Here is a 17,205-nt window from a genome sequence, read left to right on the forward strand (position 1 = left end):
CAATTGTACAGCCCACCCACTGGTTCAGAGATGAGCTTTTTGTAATCAAATATGAGCCAGTGAGGGATATTTGCTGAGGCTTATGGGAAAGAAAATCCTCCTACTTTTCTGTGTTGATACAGGTAGATGCTCTCTTTGACATTAGACAGAAGGAGGTTTATCCCTGGAAGACAGTGGCAATCATCTGGCTACCAGAATACTACCAGGCTTAGGAAGAAGTTGACATTATAAAGCAAAAGCAGAGAGGCCAAAAGATCTCCAGTCACATTCCTGGGACTATTAGTTTAAGTCTTGCCTGAAATTAGTCCTATCTCAATACATTCCTTCTATTACGTAAGCCAGTTAGAGTTGGGCTTTCAGGTTTTTTGCAATAAAAATAGTACTGAATGCCACATTACTATTGGCATTTTGTATAACAATTTTATTCACTATGACAGACACTATTAGTCACCTACACACATCAAAAACAAAAAACAAAAAACATTATTCTTTTTCCTTCTTAATGGAATCCCAGTTTTATTAGTAATTTAGGTAGATAATGTGTTTCAAAGGTCCTCCCCATCCACCCTAAAATGTTAATGTTTATTAGTCTTAGCCAATCACGGGGATTCTATTTCTGCATCAAGGGCTGCTTTAGGAATGTGATATGATCATAGACAAAGACACGTAAGGTAAATCTGCTGTGGGCAACATGGAAGATTTCCTAATTCTTAAAAAGACAAGACTTTCCTTTGTCTTCCAACTTTTAGACAATGCCCTGTAAAGAACAGCCACCTTGCAAATAGGAGGGAGAAACAAGAGAATCTAGGACAAGCCAACCTGGCTTCTGTGAGCCACAGAATGAGCTAACTTTGGAATTCCCCAGACTTCACCTTACGTGCAATAATAAACTCCCCATTGTCTAAGTTGCTGCAAGTCACATGTCCTGTTATTCCGAGCTGAAATCACCCTGACTGATATATTCACAGATGATATTGATTCTTTGAAGCTAATCTCAAGTAAAAATCACCTTACACGATTGACTAAATCCAATCTGAGTCTTTAAAAAAACAGAAACGTTTACAATTTTAGGCACATTTTCTCATTTGAAGGTTCAATTTAAGTGGTTTAAAGAATAGAAGTTACCAAATAATACATAATACAGATTAAATTTAAATAATTTCTATATCTTAAACCAGAGACAAAATGAGAACTTGGCCTGCTGAAAAAGAACGTGTCACTAAGCATTTGTTTATCCAGGTGGTTAGAACCTAGGGACACTGGGAGGGTCATCTTGGAAAGTGGCCAGAACAAATGCCCACAAGTCTTAATGGTAATCCTGCTGCCAATTCCTAGGATTCCTGTTATCTTAGCATTTTTCTGATCCGAAATTAATAATAGATGAAAACAAAAAAGAACGAGACACCTGGCTTGTTATTTTATTATTGTAAAGCCAGAAATATTCCATAATCAACTGAGAAGTGCTCAGTAAATGACCCCTATGGACATGTTGTGACCCCAGATCAGGAGGATATGCTAATGGGCCAAGGCTTGCATGGATTTACATGAATACCTGACAGCAGAGGTGGAGTGGAGTGATGAAATTGAAAAGTGGCCTGCATATTTCAGATCTGGTCCTATATAAGGATTCTAGTGGCATCAGTCATAATAACAGAAACAAAACATAAAGATTTACTCTGCTTTGTTATGATTGCTAAACAAGTGCTTAGTAAAATGACATAAAGTAAGTGCTCCGTAAATGTTCATTCTTTCCCCACTTCCCTTCCCTCCCCCCCCTTTTCCTTCTCTTACAAGTATGGAGGAGGGGGCTATGGAAAAAAGAAAAAAGTGAAATCATAGTTATGGAAGTTCTCTGACATCTCTAAAAATTATAAATATTATTTTTCCCAAGTTTATGTACAATACATCCAAAATACATACAAAATTTCCTAGTATCAGGATGGAAGCATTTTGCTAAGTGTTTCACTAGTCTCCTAGACAATTTTCTGTGCTTCTCTAAAGTGCCTTGGACTTAAGCCCAACCTGAAAATAACTCCTTTACCATTAGCTTTGATCATGTTCTCAAGGCATATAATTTACGTGACAGCGTAGGTGACTAATGAGAAAACATCTATGAATTTGCACGAAATATCAGAAGTTTCCTAAATAAAGAACAGCTTGTTTGAGTTCCCTCTTGGGGAATTTCTCCATCGCTTTTGAATTATCTTTTGTAATTTCAAGATGAAATTACATCTTGAAATTTCAAAAAAATAAAATCAAGCTGATAAAATTGGAATGGCATTCCACTGGGAGGAGGAATTGAAAGAATCATGCTCCACAGGCTGTCCTCAGGAACAGGGCATTTTTATGCTGCCAGTTTAACTTAACAGAGGCACGCCTGGTCCCCACTCATCCCTGAGTCAGGTACCGTTAACTGTTAATAACTTACTATTGTCTAATTTCTGTGAAATTTAAACTAACACCGATTGCACAAAATGAAAGTGAAAAAGTTAATAAAAATAAAGGTAGGTACAATGACTTGTATAGGAGGTAAGACTGATAAGCATTTGTTTCTGTTATTCCTCTCAAGTGTACAAGGGCCTCCCTCCTTTGATATTTTCTTACCCATTTCAATTCTACTATTGCTTCTCATGCACTTAAACCACTTTTATGGTTCATTCCCTAAAATGCACTTTTCACTTGGTCTCTTCTTAATTGGACCCTGTAGATTCCAGCAATAAATGTCCAAGTGCTTAGGTGTACCACTCTAAAGCCCATATGTATCACCTGATAAGCTGTCCCCAGCAGCTTGTTAGTTCCTTTTGTCCATAAAGGACTATAACTGAGGGGCAAATAGTGGAGTTTGGAAAAGTCCTTGATAAAATAGTACCCCACAGAGATTTAAAAAATAATTTTTGAATAAGAATTACAAGGCCACAGAGGTGAAAGATGTTGCAGGAGCGTCTTGCCTGACCTCATGGGTATGGAGACAATCAGACAGAGTTAAGCATTATTTAGAGGTTTGAATCTACAGGACTTTGTGACAAGATGGATGGAAGAGGATGGGAGTAAAGGAGAAATCTAAAGTAACTCTCAGGTTTATGTCCTTAGCAAGTAGATGCATGGTGATGCCATTTTACTCAGCTAGGAAATACTGGAAGGAGATCAGTTTTGTACGTTAGATAACGAGTTCAGCTGGGGACATTTTATCTGAGATGTTTATGAGATATCTCAAGAGAGGAGTCCAAGGTCCAGAGCTCATGGGTGACCTAGTGTTGTAAATTTGGGCATCATTCACACAAATAGATTACAACCATGGCCACAGGAGTAAATGAAATTATCTATAGAGAGAAAGAAGAAAGTTTAAGACCAGGAATGTAATGATCTCCCTGCAGTAATTGCTCTGAGGAGGAGCCCACAAAATGAGACCAAAGGTGTATTCAGAAAGTTTGGAGGAAAACAGAGCATCATATTATAGAAGTCAAGTGAAGAGTGGTTTTTTTTTGTTTTTTTTGTTTTTTTTTTTTCCGGTATGCGGGCCTCTCACTGTTGTGGCCACTCCCGTTGCAGAGCACAGGCTCCGGATGCGCAGGCTCAGCGGCCATGGCTCACGGGCCCAGCCGCTCCGCGGCATGTGGGATCTTCCCAGACCGGGGCACGAACCCGTATCCCCTGCATCGGCAGGCGGACTCTCAACCACTGCGCCACCAGGGAAGCCCAAGTGAAGAGTGTTTTAAGGGGTGCTGTCAACAGTGGCAAGTGCTCAGAGGTCATTCAAGATGAACACTGAAGCAAGTCCATTGGATTCAGTGACATTAGTAACTTCAGCAAATCCTAGCTTAGTAATGTCATTAAAAGCAAAAGCTAGAGTGCTTTTAATGCGTTAACATGAGGCAGGTATGCGGAAAGGGAGTCACAATATAGACAACCTTTCCAAGAGATGTATCTGTGAAGGGTAATACAGTGGTAGAGCAACAGCTGAAGAGGCTTCAAGTAGTAAAAAGATTTCATTTCCTTTCTAATATGGTAGCAACTGGTTACATTTAAATGCTAATCGCTTGGAGCCAGTAAAAAGTTAACATTTACAAGGAAGAGGGACTAACAATGGCATAAGATTCCATAGGATACAGGAGGGCCTGGAATCCAGACCTCTATCCATTTGGGAACCCTGAGTTTCCCTGAGTTGAAATCCAAGTCCCCTGGCTAAGCAGCTTCTGGGCCTCCGATAATGGATGGATTTCTCTCATTACTCACCAGATATCACCTGGGGTGGAGGAGGATAAGGAATCCGATCAGAAATTGAGGGTGATCAGATACCAAGGATGGGAGATTCTTGCTAAAGTAACTTAGCAGGAGTCTTGCTACAACTGGATTCTTGAGGACAAGGCTCAAGGATGAGGTCTAGTCAAGAAAACGGCCCAGAGGAGCCTGACTAAAGTTTGGTCAAGGAGAGAGAGAGTCTTTGCCACTGTAGTCTTTTTTTGCAATTTATTACACCTTATGAATAGATTCCTTAACTCCAGTCAAGAAGTACTGAGTCCAGACCTAGCACTGTATCTAGGGGACTGGAAGAATTCAGTGGGGCCATCACAGTCATCCCAGGGCTAATCAATCAAAAGGAAGAAAATGAGGGGCAAGGTGAGAGGGAAGAAAGAGAGCTGTGTGTTGTGAAGCAGAGCTGTACAAGTCACTCAAAATTTTGCACAGGAAAATGATTGCACCCAAGGGTCCTGTTGTCACAGACATGTAATGGCAGTGTCAAGTCAGTGACACTAAAATGACTTCTACCTCCTCTCCACAAAGCCCGTTCCCCTACATAGTTTACACAAGCAAAGTCCTGGTCAACAAAAATGACGACTCCTTTTATCCCATCTTTCTCCACAGCTAATTTTCATTAGCAAAAAATAACCCTGCCAATACTATTATTACTACAGCATCATTTTATTTCTCAATGCCATACAACACCAGAAACTATATTATCTTTTGAAATTAACACAAACAAAGTAAATTGGCCTTCCTCATGTGATTAGGACTTAGGCTCATATAACCCCTGTTCACCCAGGAAGAAAAGCAGGAAAGTCTCACTGCTGGTCACTCTAGTGCAACACGTGGTTCAAATGATGGAAATCATCTTTATTTTATTCCTCCAAGTGACTTTCAGTCCATACGGATTCACTTCAGTAGAATCCATATGGATTCCACTTCAGATAAGCATAGAAATTATCCTTCATCTATTGTCTCTTCCTTTTCTTCCTTTCTCCCAAACTCCTGGGTCTCCCGTTCCCTTGAATTTTCTGTTTCCCTACCAGGAGCCATATTTACCTTTCAGCCTCTGGCCAGGCTGTCAGTCATTGTGTTCATCCATTATTCTCTTCTGAGGAGCCAGACCTATGGGAGGGGACTTCAGGTCTGCTCATAGGAAGAGGTGAGAGAGATTCCAAAACACCTTTCTTCTGCTTAGATTGATTTCCTCTTGGCATAACTCAGGTGCACTGTTATGCTGACAATGCTCATGTGTCTTATCAAAGAACCCCTCTGTAGAATAGTCTGCTGTGATCTGAGACCCTGAAGTGGGTGGGAAGGAACCATGCCCCGAAAGGGAGTGATGGAGTAAGTTAACTTATGCTGTCCTACCCTCACCCTAGTAAAACCTTTGCCCTACTGGTGTAGGTAGGAGGTGGAACACAGCACTGCATTCTGCCCACCCAGCAATTTCTGGCCACTGGGTGTTCCCCCCTCCATCATGACCCAGCCTATATTCATTTTGTGGCACCATCTTTGAGACGTCCTCACTTGCTTCCCTATACAAACAACTCTCCCTCACCTCCCAAGCTAGTGCCAAGATATTCACATGTCTTTCTGCAACAATGTTCTTATCAGTTTTCTTGGACATATCACGACTCCAGCAAGCTCCAAGAAGAAAACCCTGGATTCAGATCTGCAGAGGGGATTCACTTGCTCCCTATATGGCCATGGTGGCTGTTAAACACTTATGGAAGCTGGAGGTCACCATGCTTCCACCCCAAGGTTTGATCTTTCCCTTCCCTTCCCTTCCCTTCCCTTCCTCTGACTCACTCCCCCTCCCACTCACTCCTCATGGGAAGGAAAAGAGAGACTCCTCTCCAGATCAGCTTTTGAGGAAATGGATCCATCCATGCCCTGGGAAACAGAAGCAAAAACAAAAACTCCCAAACACTCACCATTTTCTCTGGGTATTTTGGAGATAATTTAGCCATGTTAGAATGGGCAAGATGAGATTTAAGACAATTAGAGGAGGAGCAGGGCTGTGAGGACCACGGATGCACTGGGTCAGCTAGTTACATTTGTAGGCAGAGCCCTTTCGGGTAAACAGGGAGAAACACAAAGAGCACATCAGATGTGACCTCTCTCCTCTAGCTGTGTGCATAGCAGCCTTGTCAAGAAGGGGCTTGCCTAGGGGACTCCTGGCCTGCCTCTTAGGATTTCACCAAAAGCTTTGTTCGCCATGTCTACTGTAGGTCAGCAGAAATTCAAGTGCAAAAACCAGTTGATCATCAGAATTACTCAGGGAGCTTCGTAAAAATATAGATTCCCAAATATCCTCCTAGATTCACCTGAGCAGAATTTCAGCAATGAGGCCCTGGATTCTCCATATTGACAGGGCTTGCCAGGTGCCAACTTGGAAAACCATTTTTTTTAAAGACATTTTTATTGCCAAGGTAAACCCACATATACCAAAATCTGTTTTCAGAATTTACCTTTTCAAAAGGGACAAGACTGAGAATGAGAATGGTTATCCCAGGTTTTAGATTAATATATAATGTATTTATAATAAGAGGAGAAATCTTATGGACATATATATATATATGCAAATATATACAAAAAACTAAAAATGTGGAAATATTAGCATCATTAGACTATGTTCAGTGATGATATGGTATTGCTATTATAATTTCCTTGTAATTTTTGTATGTTTTAAATAATCAAAGTAAAAATACACTTGCAAGTGAAGATTACTCGGTATTATGGATTTGTCCTAATCCATTTAATCATTCCCTTAATGATGGATGCTGAGGTAGTATCTAGCTCGCAATTTAAACTCTCGGAGCTTTGGGGAAAAGCTCACTTTTATGAGCTCACATCATCAGGAAGTACAGCATCCCTTCATTTTCTACACAGTGAACTAATTTCAAGTTTGCCCTCTCATGATGCCAGGAGGGAAAGAAGTTCTAATATGTTCCTCAGAGATCTGTTCTTGCCTGAGTTAGGTTACAGTTCGTGGATTTTCCAGACTGTGGGGGACGTGGTGACTACAGACAGAAGGTCATATTTGTCAGTAAAATACTTTTTCTCTGCAAGAAGTCAGCAGACATGTCCACCACCTAGTGCCCATGGTGCTTCCAGAAGCAGTGTGGAGCTTGGAAACAATCCTTCACTTAGTGGAGTACAGAAGGTAACCACTGCCCACAAGAAAAACAACCTCCATGTTGGTTTCCAAGTGGTTTTTCCTTTCCCCTGCTTTAGTTTTGCCCCTGACAGGGTGATTTCCTTATTCATTGTTCTTTAAATTGCTCTGATCTGCATCAAAAAAAAAAAAAAAAAAAAAAAAAGGAGGCCTGGATCAGGTTCAGAAGGCTATTTTCTTCCTCCTGAAGCCCAAGCCCTGGTGAGCTTTGCCCAGTGTTCAGAAGAGCCTGAAAATCCTGGAGGGTCCTCTTCCTGGGGATCAAGATTAAAAAAAGTTTGTACCTTTTACTGACAATCTGTGGATGGCAGGAGTTGACCTGAAGGCTTCTTGAGGTTTCTATACACTGCTGGTGCTGTTGGCTGAGGGCATGACTCTGTGTGCTGTGACCACCAGTCTGTCTCAGTGGGTCCCTTTTTGAGGATCCTACTCTGCAATCAGAGCCTGGCAGCACTCATTCCACCACTGCAGAAAGTAAGATAGGTCCACCTGGCCCAGATCCTGTGGTGGTTGTTTTTTGTGCTCAGCTTGAGGCTGAGAATAGTCTTCCAACTGCAGTAGTCCCATGTCAGTCTGTTCTTGGTGATCCTGGTGTTCTTCTTGGTATTGGGGCCAGAAAGGACACTGAGTATCTGGGTCTCCTCCTATAGTCAGCAGTACTGGCACGTAATTCCCAAGTGTTAGAGTAGAGGAGGGTTCTCTCCTACCTGCACAGCCTGCATGGGCTGCATCATGACACTTTGTCTTTGGATCACACAAGGGACAGAGGATATGTGGGGTGGGAGAAAGGTAGGAATGGTTGGTTCCTGCTGAAAGAACTGGAGGAAGGAAAATGATGAGATCTGCCTGGGAGAGTGCACAGGTTAATTTCGTGCTGCAAAGCTGTCAGACCAGGTCTCCCATTTGGGCCATCTACCAAGGAATTCACAGGCTCACTTCTGCTCTGCCCAGGGTACAGAGATCTTGGGTCTTGAAACCACATTTGAATTTTCGATTCTGGAATGCCTGTTTGGCTAGTGTTTTCCTGTTTGCAGTATCAAGGAACTGGTTCCTCTTGAAGGCTTGAACTAGAATGTTTGATTGAGATCTTGGGACGGATGTCTGGTCTCGTGTGGCTCCTTTTGGTAAGTATTCTTCAGTATAAGGCTGAGGCTGGTTCTGTCCATGGATTTGGTCTTCTCCTAAGGAGGAACTGAACCCCAATCGTCTCTGTCTTGCTCTGTGGTTTTTAAACCAAATCTGAATTCTTAATTCTGGAATGCCAATTTCCTTGGCCATTTGTTTCCTGTTTGCTTTTTCAGGGTAAAGGTCATGTTCAAGCCATGCTTGCAGGATATTCTTTTGACTCTAGTTGTAAATAATCTTGCCTTGCCAGGTTTCTTTTTGTAATAGTATGTCATTTGCAGTGCTGGTCAAATCCTTCTTGGGAAGAGGTATCCAGGTTCTGCAAAGATGAGTGGACAACTCGGAAAACCATTGTTATAGCTTATAGAATCTAAGCCATAGATCTGGAAGAGATCTACTCTAACTTTTCCACTTTTCTATTAAAAAAAAATTAAACTCGGAAAAGTTAATTGCAATGTTGTACAATCATAACAGCTTATTTTGTTTAAAAATTGCAGTAGTGAAAAATTTTGTTTGAAGAAAAAATGTGCCTGGTGAAAAAACGGAGGGACCAGCCTAGTGATATACAAATTGAAACCTCTGGACTGATCATTGCCATGGTGATTTTGTATCATTTATGCACTTAACTTTCATTCATTTATTCACTTAACAAATGAGTATCTACTATGGGCCAAGGCTGTTTCAGGAAAAGAGGATGCAGTAGTGAAGCTACTCTGCCCTCACCGAGCTTTTATTCTAGTGGAGAAGAGAGACTAGCGACAAGATAAAAATATAATATAGAGTAGTCAGATGTAGCCTGTCAGTAAAACCAAAGTGGGGAACAGGGATTTGAAGTGTTCAGCAATGGGGGTTGGGTTGAAATTTCAGACACAATGGCCAGGGAAGGCTTCATTATATGAAGGTGACTTTGGAGAGGAAAGACCTGAAGGAATTGAGGGAACAGGCCATGTGTAGATCAGGGGTACAATTATCACACAGAGGAAAGAGCAAATGCAAAGGCCCTGGGGTGGGAATATGCTGGGTCTGGTAGGAATAGCGAAGATGTTGGTGGGAATGTAGCAGGGTGAATGAGGAGAGGAGGGTGTATAGGAGGTGTGTCAGCGAGGCACAGAGGGGCCAGATCACACGGGTCGGTGTGAGCACTTGGGTTTTTAGTCTACATGAAATGAAAAACTATTGAAGAATTTTGGACAAGAGAGTGTTTACACCCAACGTATGTTTTAATGGAACCTCTCTAGGCAGAGTTGAAGGCAGACTGAAAGGGCAGTAGCAGAAGCAGTGTGGCCAGATATGAAGCTATTGCAATACTTCAACTACATGTTCTGGGTGAGAGACCATTAACCATTTCCATAAATGCTAAGCATGGAGATCACAGTGTGTTTATGCTTCAGAGTGACAAAGGAAGGAGACTGGGGATCTGCAGTTCCCTCGGCCTGCTTGGCTCCCACTCATGTCTCACGGTGAGAGCATCCTGCCAGCACAGGAGTGACACTAGTGGTTAGTGAGTAGTGCTTTTCATTCTACCTGGTACCCAAACACTAAACAGGTCCTCAAAGCATCCATATCAGCAGACCCCACATGCTGGCTTGGGGACTGGCGCAGGAACAGCATCTGCTTGAGACCAAGGAACTTGAAGTAACAAGTGCTTCCTACACAGTCTGTCTCACTCCTTGCTTTTCCTAAGTGGTTTTTTTTTTTTTTCCATCAAGTGTTCTATAGGCTCTCTGATCCCTTTGCTCTCCGGAGCACTTCCCCATATCATCAGGGCTACAGCCTTTCCATCAAGGTTTCAACTAAGTATGTTGTCCTTCCAAAGCACTTATTAAAACAGACAGATATTTTTAAGCTCTTAGGTATGGGACTGTTGGGCTGTTGCTGGGTGAAAATGTCTATTTGCTCCAGTCTACAATTGCACCTTAAATTTTTCCTCTAAAACACAATCCTGTTATAAGACAGGTCATCATTATGATACGGGGAGTTTTGTGATACATATCAAAACTTCCTAGCAGTTGCAATTGTGCTAACATTAAAAAAAAATTACACGTTAAAAAAAAAAAAAAAAAAAAAAAAACTTCCTAGCAAATATAAGGCTGATTTTTAATTATTTTAACTGACTAAACTTATTTGCCAGGTAAATCTGTTCTTATAATGCTACTTGGTTTTTTCCCAAGTCAACAAATTTGCCAACTTCAAATGTATTCTAAGTGTTCAAATAAAAACATTGATGGAGGGGGATACACAAGTCTGCAGGATGTAAGACAAACCTGATTTTCAAGAGGTAAAACATTTGTGCTACAAGAACGCAAAATGTAAGTGAATCATTTTATTGCAGAGAATTACCATTCTCAAATGTTCATTGCAACAGTCTAGAGAAGGATAGAAAATTAGGAAGGTTTTTGTCATTTTGGATTTTATCCAAGTAAAAAGAGGGATATATTTACAAGGATGTGCCAATTTTCAAGTCCAAGTATGGCAACAGATGAAATTGGACTCCCTTGTGGTTACTGTGAAATATACACAGCTTTCAAAACCAGCATGAAGGTGAGTTAGAGTGATGAGCATTTGAGCAGAGGAGGAAGCTGACATAGTCTTTTAGGCCAAACAGTAATCCTGGGTGCCTCTGAGGGAGTGAGGTATTTAATCACCTCACCAGTGGGAGTCTTTCTTATTGAGTAAATACTTAGCAGCCTCAGCAGTCAGCTTGAAAGGCAGAGAGAAAAGTAAATGTCCACATATGAGTACCCAGTGGAGGTGCTTGTTTAAGCTAAATCCTGTGTGTCCTCTAGGGCCTAACTCAGTGTAGCCTCTCCTACCCAACTGTGGAACTGTGACTGGAGCCAGCAGGCATCTGATTTATTCTCTATGTGCAGGATCCCAGTTACCGAACTAATTATTGAATGAATGAATGAATGAATGAATGAAAAAGATGACCATGAAGGATGCTTGAGATCTAACTGGGAAGAAGTGTTTCCCACTGTTAGAGGTATTGGAATCAGATGCTTGATCAGTGATTCTCAGCGTTTCTCTGTTCAATGAACATTTTTGGGTGGTGACATCAGTAAAGGGATCGAAAGGGGAATACCCCTTTTTAGAAAGAAATATTTATAAAAATTTAAAAAAGCTTTCCAGCCATTTATTGGCCACTTTTCACACTACACCTCTTTCCTCTGATTAGCTGTAAGCTGTACCCTGCTCTCCTCCAGTCTGTCCATGACAGCCTTCCACCTGTCAGATAGCTCTATAACAACAGGCAGCTGCACTTGTGGCAAAATGCAAATTTCATTCTTTGAATTGGCAGCTGACCCAGGAAGAGCTTGAGGGACACCAATGTCTGCAAGCCACTTAGAAAATCATCATTTAGGGATGCTGCAGAAATAATTCCTGTACAGGTGAGATCAGAGCACCCCCAAAGGGCACATTCCAACTTTAAGTCCCTTAGCTTCTCAAAGTACAATTACCTCTGCTGTTGTCAATTTAGTCATTTTTGACATGACTCTCATGTGACCCTTGGCTAAGAGCATGAAGGTTTTGAGGGACTAAAGAATGGGAAGCTGGAAGTGGCCAAAGGCAGTTTGTCCTTCAAGGGTGACATAGAAACTTGAACGTAGCTTGGCCCAGCTGGAAGAAGAAGGTTCCTATTGTCTGTCCTCTTTCTAAACCTGCACAACTATCACCATCCCTTCTCCTGCCTCCTCTTTGCCGTGACCCTAAACCCGCAGTCTCACTCCTGCTTCCCACCTTTGTAAGGCAGAAAGAGGGGAAATCCTGAAAAATAATGTATGCTTGTAAAAACCTCTACAATAGTAGCAATTGTGATGATGTCATACCCTGACTGTCGCTAGTCAGGTTTGCCCCCTCTGTCTGACAGAGAGAAGATTCTCTCTTGTCTCTGGGTCTCTTACTGCCTCTGGGTATAAGGTTAAACCTGAGATTATCTGGTCAGCAGACAGGATCCTCCACATCTCAGGCAGCCATGGCCTTGGCAAGACTATCTGAGCTTCTAGCAAAAGGCCATGGAAGACAACAGGTGTTTGAGATCTGGGGGCATGTAGAGTTGTCAGGACTTTAGGGACACACATCCCTTCTTATTAAAGATGAGGGAGTTTGGAGTAGGGAAGAGCAGTGCAGACCAGATTATATGAAGGTTAGTGGTAGAGTCTGAAAAACTTACTGGAGTGGCCTTGGGCTATTTCTAATACAAATAGGATGTGAATCCTGGAGTCCCTCACTTTATTGAAAAGTTTAAAACACTTTTATTATTCATATGTGTTTAGAAACAGAAAATATTTTTCTTATATGTGTAAAGAGATCATTTAATGGTAAAATATACTTGTATGAGAAATCTCCTTTTTGGTGCACCCATTCTTTAGCTTGTCTCCTTATCGGCATTTTCATGTAATACATGAAAACATTACAGTAGAATCAAAGGTCTCATGCCATCTCTCCTTTTTTCAGCCTCATGTTTCTTCTCTACACTTTTTCCAATTATCTTCTCCCTGTGCTATGGGCAGAATTGTGTCCCCCACAAAAATCCGTATGTTGAAGCCCTAACCCCACAATGTACTAGTATTTAGAGATGGTGCCTTTGGGAGGTAATTAGGTTAGATGATGTCATGAGGGCAGGGCCCTCTGAATGAGGTTAGTGCCCTCATAAGAAGAACTTATGACCTCTTTGTCTACCATGTGCAGACACAGCAAGAAGGCAGCTGTCTGCAAATCAGGCTGAGAGTCCTCACCAGAACCCAACCACACTGGCACCCTGATCTAGGACTTCCAAGCTCTAGATGTATGACAATAAATTTCTGTTCTTTAAGATACCCAATCTATGGTATTTTGTTGTGGTAGCCTGAGCTAACCAAGACACACTTACTCTCTTTCTCTCATTGTCATTCTACTTTCTCCCTCTATTACACTCTTCCGAGAGGGCAGAGACAGAGGGTATAGACCTGGTGACTGTGATTGCTTATGTAAGGCCACCCTGCTACATTTTTACCTCTTTATCATTAGAATTCAGTGAACAAAGTATCTTACCTATATTGCGTTATTTTTCAAAAAAACAAATTAAAAAATTATTTTTAACCAGTTTGCCTTTGGGAATGATGCTAAACTCCTTTCTTCCCTGTGCAATTGGTAGAAAATAACTTCTCCTAAAAAGAGAGGGAAAACTGGGGAAAGAAAATATTGAAGGAGAGGTCAACAAGAAAGGAGAATCTGACAGACATAGACAAGGAGAGATGCTTCTGATGCCCCCTCTGTCCCTGAGCCTCACAGTGCCCAGCCCTCTCTATCCTGCCTGCCATTCCTTTCCGTAACATCTTCCCACTGCCGCTTGCTGCCATTTCCCTTCTATTCTTTCCTCTCCTGTTGAAACTCACTTCAGCCCCTAAGAACCCATTCTCCCAAGCCCAGATTTCCATGCCTCTACCTTCTAGAGTAATAGAAGACATGATCTTTGTGCTAATAGTTGAGGGCCAGCAATCCTCCCTCTCAAATAACAACTGTACATGTTAACTAGAGCCATCTGCAGGGAACACATCCACCTGTGTTTCAAAGACTGCTCATCCAAACCTAAGTGTCCATTGGCAGATGAATGGATAAAGAAGACTGGCACATATATACAATGGAAATATTACTCAGCCATAAAAAGAAACGAAATTGAGTTGTTTGTAGTGAGGTGGATGGACCTAGAGACTGTCATACAGAGTGAAGTAAGTCAGAAAGAGAAAAACAAATACTGTATGCTAAAACATATATATGGAATCTAAAAAAAAAAAATTGTTCTGACTAACCTAGGGGCAGGACAGGAATAAAGACACAGATGTAGAGAATGGACTTGAGGACACAAGGAGGGGGAAGGGTAAGCTGGGACGAAGTGAGAGAGTGGCATGGACATATATACACTACCAAATGTAAAATAGATAACTAGTGGGAAGCAGCCGCATAGCCCAGGGAGATCAGCTTCGTGCTTTGTGACCACCTAGAGGGGTGGGATGGGGGGGTGGGAGGGAGACGCAAGAGGGAGGAGATATGGGGATATATGTATACATATAGCTGGATACACTTTGTTATACAGCAGAAACTAACACACCATTGTAAAGGAACTATACTCCAATAAAGATATTAAAAAAAAAAAAGAGTGCTCATCCAAAAGGAAACTCCACCTCAGCACTATCCAATAGAACTATAATGAGAGCCACAAATGATACTTTAAATTTTCTAGTAGCCACATTTTTAAGTAAAAACAAATGAGTAAAATTGATTTAAAAATATATTTTAGTGCAACGTATATCTAAAATATATCATTTTAATACATAGTCAATTTTTTAAGCCTAATGAGATAGCTCACGTTATTCTCAAACTGTCTTCCAAATCAAATATGTATTTTATACCTGCAGCACATCTCAATTCAAACCAGCCACATTCAGTTGGTTAATGGCAGCATGTGGTGAGTGGCTACCATAGTGGGCAGCACAGCTGTAGTCAGAGAAAAGGAAAGGTGAGGCCCAGTATATCAGCAAATGAGGAAGCCCCCGCCCCCCATCCTATGGACTCCCTCTTCTGGGCTTGAAAGCACAGGCCTCTTGAAGAGGGCACAAATTAAATGCTTCTTTGCGATTTGAGATTTTTTTCATTGCTTTTTAAGAAAGATACCCAAACTACCATCTCTTTAAATATTATCATTAGAATCTCATATGTTCAGAACAAAGATTTCTCCATAGATTCTTGAAACGTAGTACATTGCTGACGGTAATTTCTAAAAGCAGAGAACAGCCTGATCTCTCCTCTCATCACTTTTGTGAAGCCAAAGCATTGTGTCCAGTGTGCAATGTGGTGCTCAAGCTTTCACCCCATGACTTCTTGAGAAAATCATGGCTACAAATTAGTTTTATTTGCTGAGAAATGGGTGACTCCCTGCCTGCACGGGCTATCACAACAAAGCTGCCCCAGCTTTAACAGGTGTATAGGTACACAATAGTAGCAGCCCTTTGTACCCTGGACTTAATGTTATGCTTCTTTCAGGTGCAGCTGTGGGTTTGCTTTCACTGCGGTTTGAGTAGAGGCTGGACCTTCAGTTACATCAATTAGCTGTTGACACCATGTGTCAAGTTCATTCATATGCTATTAGCTCAATTAATCCTACCATGGTACCCAAGCCCTTGATGTCCCTTACTTTTTATAGCTGAAGTCTGCCTTTTATACAACGTAGAGAAATTATTTTAATGGTAGAAATTTCAGGATGAGAGTGATGTGGAGGGTGGTACTGCTAAAATCTAGTAGAATGAGGTTTCCTTTCAGTAGTTAAATTTTTTTGACCGTCTAGTGATATTTGTTTTCAAGGATTTCCTGCTGCCAGTCACTAATCTTTTCTCTCTTTGACACAGCCTCTCTCTCTTTCCTTACTCAGACCTTTATCCTTATCTGAGGGGTTAGCTGATAGAAATTGATAAAGATAAGTTTTTACATTCAGGAGGCATTTGTGATTTTATTGACATGCTGAAAAGTATTCAGACCTAAAAGAAATTAATCTCTATACCCTGCTACAGAGTTTTCCTGATCACCTCAAATTACACCCCTGCCAACTCTAAAGCTGACTTGGGTTAAGAAACTAGTCTTTTCTCATTATCACTTTTCCCAAAAGGGACAATGGCAACTTTTTTTTTTCCAGTCAAATTAAAATTCACATTGAAGTGTATTTCTACTTGATTGTAGCCCTTGTGAAGAATTATTAAGAAGAGATAACATGAAATCTGGGATGGCTATTTTTTGTAGATTGGATTTTCAAGGACAGCTTATTCCCATGGTTAATTGAAAGTTAAATGCGTATAAACAAGAGTTGGCAAAGACTGATTCTCCTCCCTCTCCAGAGGCTTCTAAGATTTCTTTTCATGAGCACCCGGAGTCTTTCCCCACACTGGTCCAGATTCCGTTCTCAGTATATCTGGCCAGATGACGCAACATCTATGTTCTCTTTTAAGAACGTGAGAAATGAAGCTTTTTCATCTTCCCTTTCTTTGAGTTCTGGGAAATCCAATTAAAACTGTTCAGACTTTCCTTTTCTTGTTTGCTTTAGAAGACAGCTCACTGGAAGAGTGCTATGGTGGTCTCCCGCCTGTGGAAGAAGGTGACCGAAAAATCAACCTGATTGTGGAGTTGTCGACCCAGGTTTCCCATCAGACTGAGAAGATCACTCAGCTGGAAGAAATTTTAGAAGAAAAGGAAAGGAAGATTCAGCAGCTGGAAGCCGAGCGGGAGGCCCATCCTTTCCCAGAGGTCAAAGACTCTCCAGAATGTTTACAAGAGGCCCCAATTTTCTTTAGTAATAGCGTCACTCCTGTGGTCTATGACGAGGATATTTAAAGATTCTTAGTAAAAAAATAATAATAATAAAAGTTTATTAAGTGTTGTCAAGGTGAAGTCCAGAGCCCAAGCAGACTCACTGGCAAACTCAAGTTCAAGTTCATGGGTTTGACCTATTCTATAAGGTTCATATTGGAAGGAAACAAAACAAAGGGAAGTCCTCAGACGCAAACACTGAATGTTTCCCCTTTAGACATTTGTCACATAATCCACACAGCTGTAAAATACTTTGTTTTCAGACATTCCTGATAACAGAGGGAGAGGAAAAAACACAAAGCTAGAGAGATGGTCAAAGAACT

At 41.3% G+C, this 17,205-nt stretch overlaps 1 protein-coding gene across 1 annotated transcript in view; it reads left to right on the plus strand.

Annotated features, from left to right (window-relative positions):
• Positions 1–16,906, plus strand: part of CCDC192 (coiled-coil domain containing 192) — a 215,044-nt gene extending 198,138 nt beyond the window's left edge. Inside the window, exon 7 of the mRNA XM_060094388.1 lies at positions 16,620–16,906. Coding sequence (XP_059950371.1) covers positions 16,620–16,906 — 287 coding nt within the window. The remainder of the gene's footprint in view (positions 1–16,619) is intronic.
• Positions 16,907–17,205: the final 299 nt, after the last annotated feature.

The sequence above is a fragment of the Mesoplodon densirostris genome, chromosome 3 (assembly GCF_025265405.1).
Source record: "Mesoplodon densirostris isolate mMesDen1 chromosome 3, mMesDen1 primary haplotype, whole genome shotgun sequence".
Classification (NCBI taxonomy): domain Eukaryota; kingdom Metazoa; phylum Chordata; class Mammalia; order Artiodactyla; family Ziphiidae; genus Mesoplodon; species Mesoplodon densirostris.